Genomic DNA, 14334 nt, shown 5'->3' with positions numbered 1-14334 from the left:
AGACAGAATACCTGATGTCTTAGTGTTGAGTAAAGTTAAGACCCCAGTGCAGAGGCACCGCTTACTGCGTCACAGCTACGTTATTATATATACGTACAGTAGTGTTCAGAATAATAGTAGTGCTATGTGACTAAAAAGATTAATCCAGGTTTTGAGTATATTTCTTATTGTTACATGGGAAACAAGGTACCAGTAGATTCAGTAGATTCTCACAAATCCAACAAGACCAAGCATTCATGATATGCACACTCTTAAGGCTATGAAATTAGGCTATTAGTAAAAATAAAGTAGAAAAGGGGATGTTCACAATAATAGTAGCATCTGCTGTTGACACCACAAACTCAAAACTGTTATGTTCAAACTGCTTTTTAGCAATCCTGTGAATCACTAAACTAGTATTTAGTTGTATAACCACAGTTTTTCATGATTTCTTCACGTCTACAAGGCATTAATTTTGTTGGTTTGGAACCAAGATTTTGCTGGTTTACTAGTGTGCTTGGGTTCATTGTCTTGTTGAAACACCCATTTCAAGGGCATGTCCTCTTCAGCATAAGGCAACATGACCTCTTCAAGTATTTTGACATATCCAAACTGATCCATGATACCTGGTATGTGATATATAGGCCCAACACCATAGTAGGAGAAACATGCCCATATCATGATGCTTGCACCACCATGCTTCACTGTCTTCACTGTGAACTGTGGCTTGAATTCAGAGTTTGGGGGTTGTCTCACAAACTGTCTGTGGCCCTTGGACCCAGAAAGAACAGTTTTACTCTCATCAGTCCACAAAATATTCTTCCATTTCTCTTTAGGCCAGTTGATGTGTTCTTTGGCAAATTGTAACCTCTTCTGCACGTCTTTTATTTAACAGAGGGACTTTGCGGGGGATTCTAGCAAATAAATTAGCTTCACACAGGCGTCTTCTGTCACAGCACTTACAAGTAACTCCAGACTGTCTTTGATCATCCTGGAGCTGATCAGTGGGTGAGCCTTTGCCATTCTGGTTATTCTTCTATCCATTTTGATGGTTGTTTTCCATTTTCTTCCATGCGTCTCTGGTTTTTTGTCCATTTTAAAGCATTGGAGATCATTGTAGATGAACAGCCTATAATTTTTTGCACCTGTGTATAAGTTTTCCCCTCTCCAATCAACTTTTTAATCAAACTATGCTGTTCTTCTGAACAATGTCTTGAACGTCCCATTTTCCTCAGGCTTTCAAAGAGAAAAGCATGTTCAACAGGTGCTGGCTTCATCCGTAAATAGGGGACACCTGATTCACACCTGTTTGTTCCACAAAATTGACAAACTCACTGACTGAATGCCACACTACTATTATTCTGAACACCCCCTTTTCTACTTTTTTTTACTAATAGTCCAATTTCATAGCCTTAAGAGTGTGAATCTACTGAATCTACTGGTACCTTGTTTCCATGTAACAATAAGAAATATACTCAAAACCTGGATTAATCTTTTTGGTCACATAGCACTACTATTATTCTGAACACTACTGTACATCTAACTTAGAAAAGTTATAAGTTGCCAACTTGTATAAGGTACCTTCCTCAGTTGAATAAAAGCTTTTCTTGATGTTGAGTTAACTTGTGTTTTTAAGGCAGCAATTGAACTTAAACTTTTAAGCTGAATCACCGTGATCATTTTTTACAGTGCAGCAGCTTTATTAGGGAGGTGGTGGCGTAATGGTTTACACATTGGACATGATCCGGGTTCAAAGCTCCCACCTGGCACCTAGATTTCCTCTAGGCTGGACTATTGTAATTCATTATTATCAGGTTGTCCTAAAAGTTCCCTGAAAAGCCTTCAGTTAATTAAGTTAATTGGCGCTATATAAATAAAATTGATTGATTGATTGATTGATTGATTGATTGATTGATTGATTGATTGATTGATTGATTGATTGATTGATTGATTGATTGATTGATTGAACAGGTGTGCTGGGGAGGAGAGACACATTCTGGGGGCCTTCTGGAAATAAGCTGCTCATAAGTGCACTCTAAAAAAGTAACTGCTGTTTCAACGAGTAAAATTGATGTAACAGTTTGCATAGATTTTTTTTAAATTTATTTCAGCTTAGTTATTTCAACTTTCAACTGAGTTAATGCCAAAAGACTTGTCTTATTAAGTTGAAATAACTAAAATGAAATAACTTTAAAACAAATCTATGCAAATTGTTACATTAGTTTTTGTCGTTGAGTCAGTGGTTCATTTTTTAGAGTGTGCTTTCTTACCTGCGTTAAATAAGATGCAGATTCAATGCAGCTTTTTTTTAAAGCTTCACACACGAAGTTGTTTTTCACAGGCAGCAATCACAATGTGCACGTACTGTTGGTAAAATGCCGAAACTCAGCGGCATAAAAAAATAAATGATTTGACCATTTTTGAAAGAAAAATTTGGACTTGTGAGATTTGGCAAACTTATAAAGGATCTATGTTGTCTGATCATATTTTTTTCAATTCTTGGACAACTGGAGAAGCGTTAATGTCGAGGGGTGTGTTTTTTTTTTTAGGGGTTGCAGCAGCGCCCTTCCAGCAGGTGGCGCCCTAGGCGACCACCTATGCGGCCTGTGCAAAGAGCCAGACCTGATTGTAAGTGGTGTTTAGTCCCCTTAAGGGGGACTGAAGTCCTGCTTGGATGATGTGTGAGGAGTTTTGGCCAAACGTTGGTATGGTTTGTTCTGTGATGTCACTGAGCTACACCAGGCATGCTGACCTTTAGCGCCCCCTGTCTGTGTCCTTTAACAGGAAGGAAATGTAGATTTCAGCAGTTTCTTCATAGAGAAATGTAGTGAGTTGTTTCAGTTCCAACTTTTGTTTGTCCACTTCCTTCCCATCTGTGATTTTGCATCTGTTGACAGGTTACCAGAGCAGCAGACAGGCGGTAGCTACGTTCTACAGCCGCGCTGACGCCCCGCTGCAGCCACAGGTACACTTTTCTCTCTCATCTTGCTCTCATGTTCAGAACATCTGTTGACATAATCCTGGCCGAAGTCAATCATTAAATGTCAGCCTACAGAAACACATTTTGGTCTTTCTGATCCTAAAAGTAAAGTCACCCCATACCCCCTCCCCAAGGACGTGATTCTGACCAGCGGCTGCAGTCAGGCCATTGACCTGGCGATAAGCGTCCTGTGTAACCCAGGGGACAACATTCTGGTCCCGTGTCCAGGCTTCTCCTTGTACAAGACTCTGGCTGTCTCCATGGGCATCGAGGTCAAACTCTACAACCTACTGGTGAGTATAACTTTTATTTCAAATCCTCCAAAATAGCAGGTGGTAGTGGAGAACAAAAGCTCAAGAAATGGGGGGACAGCTGTAAATACCTACTAATGGAGACGTCAACCTTTTTTGGTTTGCTGACACACAGATGTGTTCATTTAAGCCAAACGTTTGTTCGCCAGGATTCTTATGTAAAGTTCTGTTGGTCATAGTTTGTATTATATCTGTCAACATCCATCAACCCTTCAAACGGTGGACAGGGTGCACATAATGGCTTGGAGGTTCTGCCGACATAAATACGTAACAAACTGAAATGTTTATGGCAAGGCTGCATGTCACAAACCCAACGCTTCTGAGGGGGTGTGACCACGATGTACTGCTGAGACACTCCAATGCTGCCACTCTCAAAACACCCTAAAGACGGCACCTTCCCATACCGTTAGTCCCACCAAAAGTCAGGAGGAACTATCTACAGTTCAGGGCCAATCTTCCACGACAAAGTGAGACACAACACCCCAAGAGGTTATTATCGGTGTCCCCCTGATGCTATGGTTTTAGTGCCCACGTCCTCTAAACCAGTGATTTTCAACCTTTTTTGAGCCGCGGCACCCTTTTTATATTTACAAAATCCTGCAGCACACCACCAACCAAAATAATATTATAATGCTATTACCTCTGGTTTTGCGCAAAACCAATTATCGCAATAGAAAATCGATACAGAAAACACCGCATTTCGAAAATCCCCAAGCATTTTGCGTTCTGATCTCAAGTAGGGCTGTCACGATTAGGAATTTCTGGAGATGATTAATTGTCAGACAAATAATTGCGATTGACGAATATATTTTCTTTCTTTTTTTCTTTTTTTCCCCTTCTTTATATTCTACTATTGTAGTATAATTACACAACTCTGGAAGAACGTTTGGCTTCTGTGAGTGGAGAAACTGGGAATAGTGCAACATTTTTATTTTTATCTTCATTTTACATACAGTCCCAACTTTTTCTGATTTGTGGTTGTTTCTGTTGCATTTCTGAAATTGTTTCTCCTCATCAGTCACGTTTTGTGCTTAAACACTGCATTAAGCTCAAGATTGAACAAATAAATACTCGTACCTTTTGGAAAATAACAGCTGTTAAAGTTCAGAGTTCTCACCTGCTTTTTGTGATCTGTGCGTCTGAACATTGTTTTTTTTTGTGGCTCAGTTCATTCATATATTCTCATTTTTTAAATATGTTTTTAAAGATATTTGACCATTTATTTCATCTCATGATCTCATAAATTCAGCATACGAAGCACACATGGTGTGAACAGGACTGTAACGGCAGAATCACACCTTTAGAGAAAGTTCAGAGAGAAGTAAAGGCAGCTTCAAGTTTTGGTTTTGTTTACTCGGGTTAAAATCCTCTCTCTGCTCCGCGCTCGCTGCGCCTGCATTCAGGAATCTCCCTCACCCACCCCCTCCCCTCCCTGACCCACCCCCTCCCCTCCCTCACCCACCCCCTCCCCTCCCTGACCCAGCCCCTCCCCTCCCTCACCCACCCCCTGCCCTCCCTCACCCACCCCCTCCCCTCCCTGACCCACCCCCTCCCCTCCCTCACCCACCCCCTGCCTCACAGTCTGCAGCCTGTTAACTCCGCGTGCGCACACAGGCACAGACACACACACCGACAGCTCCGCATTTTAGACGGCTTTTGAAGGAGACGGCACTGTTTTAATCGGCCGTCAGCCTCCTTGTTATTGTCCCGCCTTAAGACGAGAGCGAGGCTGCAGCACGTTTGACGTCAGATTCTGAGTCGTTTTATGCTTTATGGATAAAATAATTCACGGTAATCGCGAATATGAAAAATAATCGCGAATATGAAAAATACCCACGGCACCCCCGACGATCGATCACGGCACCCTAGGGTGCCGCGGCACCCCGGTTGAGAATCACTGCTCTAAACCACAAGGCCACTTGCACTAATGTCTGTATGGTGGTCTAAAACTGGGGTGTGGGCAGGCACAGGGTTTGAGTCTTCATATTATCTGACATCAGACCTGGAAAAACAGGTGAGCACAGTCTATTTCTGTTAGGTCCACAAACTGTATACATCCTGGGGGTGTCAAAGTCCAACACCTGGGTAATGGATCAAGCAGAGGATTGCCTGTTGGGGTGAAATACAGTGGGAACCTTGTGTGCCCTGTGGCCACTTCAGTAAGCATGAAGGCCCAACAGGAACCCTGAAAACAAGACAGCTAATGGGCCTCTAGTGAAACAAGAACTCCTCAATGGTGGATCAGGCAGAGATGACAGCTTTAAATCAACAGCTGTGAAGGCAGATGAAGGCCTGACCTGGCCAGGACTGTGTTTGTCAGGATGCAACAACATTCTGTCATAATCCCTGTCTGTGTCTGACCTTGTCGTCTATCTCCCTCTTATGACTGTTACTAGTGTTGTTATTTGGAGGTATCTTTGGGTTTTCATGTCATGTGTGCTGTCTGGTTTTTTTGTATGTCTTTTGTGTGTATTTAAATAATCTGCAGTTTAGTTCTTGAGTTCTTGTAGTCTGATTTTATTCTATTTCATTCCTGTATTTTATCATGGTTGTGTTTCTGCATTTATTCTAGTTAGTTCTTCCTGTTTTATTTTAGCGGTGTTTTATTTTAGCGGCAATGGTTTCCTTGTGTGTTTTATTAACTTTTTTCCTGCATCTCTGTCCAGCTGTTGTCAGTTAATGTTCACACTCACCTGTGTCTCATTTGTGTGATTGTCCTCAGTGTATATTTATACCCCTGTGTTCCTCCTGTGCTTTGCTTGAATGTTTGTCCTTTGTTGCTTTCTTTTCACTGATATTTCTGGTGTTTCTTTGCATTTGACTTCTTGTTACCAAACTTGTTTTTCCGTGGTGTATTTTTGAGACTGCCTGCTACTTATAAGACACTGCTGCTCGTTACGGATTTCTTTTCCACGTACCGACCTCTGCGCCATCCCCAGCTCTGGCAAATAAAACTGTTTCATACGCCAACCTGTTTTTACTCTGAGTTGGGGTATCGATTAGTGCTGGTGAGATGAAGCTTCATGAAGCACTGAAGCTTTCCAGCAAATTGGTTCACAAAAGGGTTTGTTTTTCAAGGCTTCATGTGCACACAATACCACCTGATGGCTAAAGTGTGTTAAACAGACTGTAATTGTAATTGTTGTAATTGTAAACTGTAATTGTTTTGTCAATGTGTCCTGTGTGTGAACCAATCATTTGGCCAAAAATTGTGTTGTGGTGTAGAGTCATATAACATAATGATGGTTATGTACATGTGGGGTTTAATTCTGGAAAAAGGCTTCGGTTTAAGCAGGCAGGGTGTTGGGGAAAGTGTAGTGACACAGACCCACAACAGGGGGCGCAAATGAACGGTCAATAGATGAGTCAAAAGGTAACAATTTAATGTTGTGAATGTGCACAACGAATATACAGACAATCACAGAATCTGATAGCAGTCAATACACAAAGGTGACGTGTGGGCAGGCTCGAGGATAGAAGACGTCTCTTCTGAGAAGAGCCGGAACCACACGATTTCCACCGCCACCGAACCTGGTGAATACTGGAGCCGCCAAGTCCCGAATTCCCAGGTGATCACCGTCCCCGACTGTCGGATCTGGTACTGCTGGCGAGGAGCACAAACAGTGAGATGTGGGTGTGTGCACACCCAGTAACAAAAACAGTCAGAAGGTGGAAAGTCACCTCCACCTCTAATCACACACTCGTGCAGCTCCTGTTAACCACTTATCTGGTTTGGGTGTGAAGCGAAGCCATCGCTGATCACACCAAAACAGCAATCCACAGATAAGGCAACACCCACAGGAAAACGGCTGCAAAGAAGTTCAGACTATAAGTCAGGGTTCAGACACAGCAGAGAATATTACCTTCACAGGTAGATGATATCTCGGCAGCGAGGTGGAGATGATGTCCGGCTTTTATGGAGTGGATTGATGAAGTGGAGATGGGTGACAGCTGTCATGAGTTGATGAGTGACAGCTGTCAACCCCGGCTGTGTCCGTGGCGGCAGCGCCCTCTCGTGCCTGAAGCCCGCACTTCAGGCAGGGCGCCCTCTGGTGGTGGGCCAGCAGTACCTCCTCTTCTGGCGGCCCACACAACACAGGGGACCGTGGAGGTGTTTTTGTAACGTGTTATTCATCTTAATTAAGATGCAGTTGTTCGAGTTTAGGTGATCTGGTCCTCCTACTCTCAATCAAGAGACAGTCTTCCTTGCCACCGGGGCAGTGCCATGATGACAATATATCCTGGAGAAATTCTGTGTGATGATACCCAAGTTTTCAATACAGACCTGGAAGAGATGATATAAAGCCAAACATTTGTTGCTCTGAGTGTCACCATTTTGGCAGCGCTTACTTTCCCTATGTCACGATGAACCCACATTTGGACACAGAGGTGGATGACCTGGAGTCTGAACACGCCCCCTCTCTTTGAGTTAGTGACAAGTGAAGCTAACAGGCTGACATCAGTTTGATCAAATCAAATCAAATCAATTTTATTTATATAGCGCCAAATCACAACAAACAGTCGCCCCAAGGCGCTTTATATTGTAAGGCAAAAGCCATACAATAACTACAGAAAAACCCCAACAGTCAAAACGACTCCCTGTGAGCAAGCACTTGGCTACAGTGGGAAGGAAAAACTCCCTTTTAACAGGAAGAAACCTCCAGCAGAACCAGGCTCAGGGAGGGGCAGTCTTCTGCTGAGACTGGTTGGGGCTGAGGGAAAGAACCAGGAAAAAGACATGCTGTGGAGGGGGGCAGAGATCGATCACCAATGATTAAATGCGGAGTGGTGCATACAGAGCAAAAAGAGAAAGAAACAGTGCATCATGGGAACCCCCCAGCAGTCTACGTCTATAGCAGCATAACTAAGGGATGGTTCAGGGTCACCTGATCCAGCCCTAACTATAAGCTTTAGCAAAAAGGAAAGTTTTAAGCCTAATCTTAAAAGTAGAGAGGGTGTCTGTCTCCCTGATCTGAATTGGGAGCTGGTTCCACAGGAGAGGAGCCTGAAAGCTGAAGGCTCTGCCTCCCATTCTACTCTTACAAACCCTAGGAACTACAAGTAAGCCTGCAGTCTGAGAGCGAAGCGCTCTATTGGGGTGATATGGTACTATGAGGTCCCTAAGATAAGATGGGACCTGATTATTCAAAACCTTATAAGTAAGAAGAAGAATTTTAAATTCTATTCTAGAAGTAACAGGAAGCCAATGAAGAGAGGCCAATATGGGTGAGATATGCTCTCTCCTTCTAGTCCCCGTCAGTACTCTAGCTGCAGCATTTTGAATTAACTGAAGGCTTTTCAGGGAACTTTTAGGACAACCTGATAATAATAAATTACAATAGTCCAGCCTAGAGGAAATAAATGCATGAATTAGTTTTTCAGCATCACTCTGAGACAAGACCTTTGATGATTATTAAATCATATTTTGGGGGACAGCCTGGTGGTTCTCATTACGGGATGCTTTGGGCTGAGGGCATTAAGTGTATAACATACTTACATCCTCAGTAATCAAGGATCAAGCTACCGATAGATCAAGAAGGTGCTAACACCATTAGCATACAACACTAAAAAAGGTGAAAAATTCACTTGATTCAAATAAAGTAGCACCAACGTATTGATTATCCATTAGCACGACTAAGCATAAACTGTTCAAAATGAAAGACAAAGCCCTCCAAAGAGCTAGCAAACCTCAGCTGGCGAGCGGCTCTCGACTCTGCAACTATCACTCAAAGCAGCCACGCCCCTAATTATGATGAACTTTATGTCTTAAAACATCTGAAACAAAGACTTTAGAAAAATTTACCCCGTACTGTTGTCATGGAGGAGGAAACTAACCATAGAGACCAAAACTGTTTTATGTACCATGCTGTGAACATATTTATATCTGCACTAAAGTTGGACATTTTAACAAGAACTGCAACATATTCATGCATTCATTTTCTGCCACCTGGGTCATGGTGGAAGCAGAGCCCAGCCTACAGTTCCCCATCATCATCCAAGTCCTGTAACTCTTCCAGGGGGATCCTGAGGTGTTCCCACGCCAGCTGGGAAATATAATCCCTCCGGGGTGAAACTGGGCCTCCTCCAGGTTGGTCCTGCCTGTGTAACCCGTATTGTGCTGCCCCACTCTGGGTGCAAACCCACAGTCTCCGGGATGGGAGGCAGGCACTCCAACCACTAGGGTAAAACCCATGAGTCCTAGCATCTGTTGCTGGAGCATCTTTTGATGTTGGGAAGTGCCTCCTTCAGGCCTCCATTACACCTGCAAGACCTCCCTAGGGAGACCAGTAGGAACCACTGCTCCAAGTCCCTCCTGGACAGTTGAATTTCTCACCTTGTCCAGGTGTGTAAGCTCAGATACCAGACAGAGGAATCTCATTCCTGCTGCTTGTAACTGAGAACTTACTCTTTCACTCATTACCCAAAGTTCATGACCACAGGTGAGAAAAGAAGCAAATTTTGACCTCTCACCTTATGGCAACATCTGACACCTTTTGTGTACTGTGTATTTGCAGCCAGAAAAATCATGGGAGGCTGATGTACTTATGTTGGAGAGCTTGATCAATGAGAGAACTTCCTGTTTGATTGTTACCAATCCCTCCAATCCCTGTGGATCAGTCTACAGCAAAGAACACCTGGAGAAGATCGTCAGTGGTAAGTGGCATTCTGACCATTGTGTTGTGTCTCAGGTTATGTTGCCCTCACACAACTTCACCAGGCACAACTACACAGCTAGTTAACTACATGGCTAGATAATTACACGGCTAGATAATTACACAGCTAGATAACTACACAGCTAGATAATTACACGGCTGGATAACTACACAGCTAGATAATTACACGGCTGGATAACTACACGGCTAGATAATTACACGGCTGGATAATTACACAGCTAGATAATTACACAGCTAGATAACTACACGGCTATATAATTACACGGCTAGATAACTACACGGCTATATAATTACACAGCTAGATAATTACACGGCTGGATAACTACACGGCTAGATAATTACATGGCTGGATAATTACACAGCTAGATAATTACACGGCTAGATAATTACACGGCTATATAATTACACGGCTAGATAACTACACGGCTAGATAATTACACGGCTGGATAACTACACGGCTGGATAATTACACGGCTGGATAACTACACGGCTAGATAATTACACGGCTAGATAATTACACGGCTAGATAACTACACGGCTAGATAATTACACGGCTGGATAACTACACGGCTGGATAATTACACGGCTGGATAATTACACAGCTAGATAATTACACGGCTAGATAATTACACGGCTATATAATTACACGGCTAGATAACTACACGGCTAGATAATTACACGGCTGGATAACTACACGGCTGGATAATTACACGGCTGGATAACTACACGGCTAGATAATTACACGGCTAGATAATTACACGGCTAGATAACTACACGGCTAGATAATTACACAGCTAGATAACTACACGGCTAGATAATTACACAGCTAGATAATTACACAGCTAGATAATTACACGGCTAGATAACTACACAGCTAGATAATTACACAGCTAGATAATTACACGGCTGGATAACTACACGGCTAGATAATTACACGGCTGGATAATTACACAGCTAGATAATTACACAGCTAGATAATTACACGGCTAGATAATTACACAGCTAGATAACTACACGGCTATATAATTACACGGCTAGATAATTACACAGCTAGATAATTACACGGCTAGATAACTACACAGCTAGATAATTACACAGCTAGATAACTACACGGCTGGATAATTACACAGCTAGATAATTACACGGCTAGATAACTACACGGCTAGATAAATATATGACTAGATAACTACACGGCTAGATAATTACAAGGCTGGATAACTACACGGCTAGATAACGACACGGCTGGATAACTACAAGGCTGGACAGCTACACGGCTGGATAGCTACACGACTGGATAACTACACAGCTACATAAATACACAGTTGGATAACTACATGGCTGGATAACTACACAGCTAGATAACTACACGGCTACATAACTATACAGCTGGATAACTACACGGCTAGATAACTACAAGGCTACATAATTACACAGCTGGATAACTACACGGCTGGATAACTACACAGCTAGATAACTACAAGGCTACATAACTACACGGCTGGATAACTACACAGCTGGATAACTACACGGCTGGATAACTATCCGGCTAAATAACTACATAGCTGGATAACTAGGATTGGCTGTTAAGATAGTGTAGAATAGGCATTTAAATTAGAGGTGACACTCTGTATTTCCAGGGAGTGGTCGAGTGAAATGTCTCTGACATTCCATCCCTGATGACATGAGGGGGTTAAAGAACACCCAAAGCTGAGAATCACTCAGTCAGTATCACTGCACCCATGCAGTTGATATTGAGGAGGTTCAACAATATATTTGGGTATAAGCAAAATTTAACACATTTTTTTGTTGTTGTTGTTTTGGTCAGAATCGTCCCAGTCATTGCTGACAGATCTCAGGCAGACATATTTTTGTCTTCACAGTTTTATCTTCACAGGCGTGCTGGTAAAATACGTCCACATAAAAGGCTACAAATTATCAGCCCTGATTCAGACGCATCAGAGCAGCCGAATGAACAAGCTGCTGTCCAACAAACCCTCACTCACTCATCTTCAACCGCTTAATCCAATCAAGGGTCGCGGGGGACTGGAGCCTATCCCAGCAGTCATAGAGCGTGAGGCGGGGTACACCCAGGACAGGACGCCAGTCTGTCACAGGGCTTTTTCAAGTGCAAGTGTAAAACAATAAAATAAAAAATAGTCAGTATCCATAGTACCATGTACTACACACAACAGCCAGTGTCCAAAGACGCACACATACACACAAACTATTTTAATTATGCAGAGGTGTTACAGAGCACACAACATTCTGCAGAGGAGCGCAAAGATGCCACATGGCCAGACAACCGCTTGGAGGAACAGGTTCGACAAAATTATGACTGTTTCTAAGGTTTGTCACAAACACGGCCTTAGAAAATGTTAGATTTATAGAACACAAATAAATAAATAAATGGCAAATAAAACTTAACTTGCGAAGTTGATGGGAAAGTGGTTAATGTGGTTTGCTTGTGTCACACAGAACCCTTGGGCAGGGTCCTTAATCCTTAAGTTGCTCCCAGAGTGTACAGAGTGTAGTGAGTGTGAGTGTACCTTTTACCGTAGACATCCAATCATTATCAGGTTTGGTTGACAGGACAGGCTGGACGCAAATGCAGGATGCAGAAACAGCTTAGTGGCGTAAAATCATATACTTGGTTTTCAGGCTGAGGTCGGTACACGGAAAAGCAGTCCAAGGCCATACAATAATTATGAAAAACCCCAACGGTCAAAACGACCCCCTATGAGCAAGCACTTGGCCACAGTGGGAAGGAAAAACTCCCTTTTAACAGGAAGAAACCTCCAGCAGAACCAGGCTCAGGGAGGGGCAGTCTTCTGCTGAGACTGGTTGGGGCTGAGGGAAAGAACCAGGAAAAAGACATGCCAAGAAGGGGGGCAGAGATCGATCACTAATGATTAAATGCAGAGTGATGCATACGGAGCAAAAAGAGAAAGAAACAGTGCATCATGGGAACCCCCCCACAGTCTACGTCTAAAGCAACATAACCAAGGGATGGTCCAGGGTCACCCGATCCAGCCCTAACTATAAGCCTTAGCGAAAAGGAAAGTTTTAAGCCTAATCTTAAAAGTAGAGAGGGTGTCTGTCTCCCTGATCTGAATTGGGAGCTGGTTCCACAGGAGAGGAGCCTGAAAGCTGAAGGCTCTGCCTCCCATTCTACTCTTACAAACCCTAGGAACTACAAGTAAGCCTGCAGTCTGAGAGCGAAGCGCTCTAATGGGGTAATATGGTACTACGAGGTCCCTAAGATAAGATGGGACCTGATTATTCAAAACCTTATAAGTAAGAAGAAGAATTTTAAATTCTATTCTTGAATTAACAGGAAGCCAATGAAGAGAGGCCAACACGGGTGAGATATGCTCTCTCCTGCTAGTCCCCGTCAGTACTCTAGCTGCAGCATTCTGAACCAACTGAAGGCTTTTTAGGGAACTTTTAGGACAACCTGATAATAATGAATTACAATAGTCCAGCCTAGAGGAAATAAATGCATGAATTAGTTTTTCAGCATCACTCTGAGACAAGACCTTTCTGATTTTAGAGATATTGCGTAAATGCAAAAAGGCAGTCCTACATATTTGTTTAATATGCGCTTTGAATGACATATCCTGATCAAAAATGACTCCAAGATTTCTCACAGTATTACTAGAGATCAGGGAAATGCCATCCAGAGTAACGATCTGGTTAGACACCATGCTTCTAAGATTTGTGGGGCCAAGTACAATAAGTTCAGTTTTATCTGAGTTTAAAAGCAGGAAATTAGAGGTCATCCATGTCTTTATGTCTGTAAGACAATCCTGCAGTTTAGCTAATTGGTGTGTATCCTCTGGCTTCATGGATAGATAAAGCTGGGTATCATCTGCGTAACAATGAAAATTTAAGCAATACCGTCTAATAATACTGCCTAAGGGAAGCATGTATAAAGTGAATAAAATTGGTCGTAGCACAGAACCTTGTGGAACTCCATAATTAACTTTAGTCTGTGAAGAAGATTCCCCATTTACATGAACAAACTGTAATCTATTAGACAAATATGATTCAAACCACCGCAGCGCAGTGCCTTTAATACCTATGACATGCTCTAATCTCTGTAATAAAATTTTATGGTCAACAGTATCAAAAGCAGCACTGAGGTCCAACAGAACAAGCACAGAGATAAGTCCACTGTCCGAAGCCATAAGAAGATCATTTGTAACCTTCACTAATGCTGTTTCTGTACTATGATGAATTCTAAAACCTGACTGAAACTCTTCAGTCAGGTCAAACTCGCATCAAACTCACGCACCAGACCGGGGTCCAAAATAAACTGGGAGGGATCCCAGGACCGCTCCTCAGGGCCATAACCCTCCCAGTCTACTAAGTACTGGAAGCCACTCCCCTG

General features: G+C 42.8%; 1 protein-coding gene across 2 annotated transcripts in view; it reads left to right on the top strand.

Moving 5' to 3' along the window:
- Positions 1-14334, top strand: part of tat (tyrosine aminotransferase) — a 110277-nt gene that overhangs the window by 33076 nt on the left and 62867 nt on the right. For both annotated transcript variants that reach the window (XM_034175677.1, XM_034175678.1), the window contains 3 exons: positions 2877-2944; positions 3094-3252; positions 9786-9924. In XM_034175677.1, coding sequence (XP_034031568.1) covers positions 2877-2944; positions 3094-3252; positions 9786-9924 — 366 coding nt within the window. The remainder of the gene's footprint in view (positions 1-2876; positions 2945-3093; positions 3253-9785; positions 9925-14334) is intronic.

Source organism: Thalassophryne amazonica, chromosome 8, assembly GCF_902500255.1.
Source record: "Thalassophryne amazonica chromosome 8, fThaAma1.1, whole genome shotgun sequence".
Classification (NCBI taxonomy): domain Eukaryota; kingdom Metazoa; phylum Chordata; class Actinopteri; order Batrachoidiformes; family Batrachoididae; genus Thalassophryne; species Thalassophryne amazonica.
This window is presented reverse-complemented; position numbering and strand designations above follow the sequence as displayed.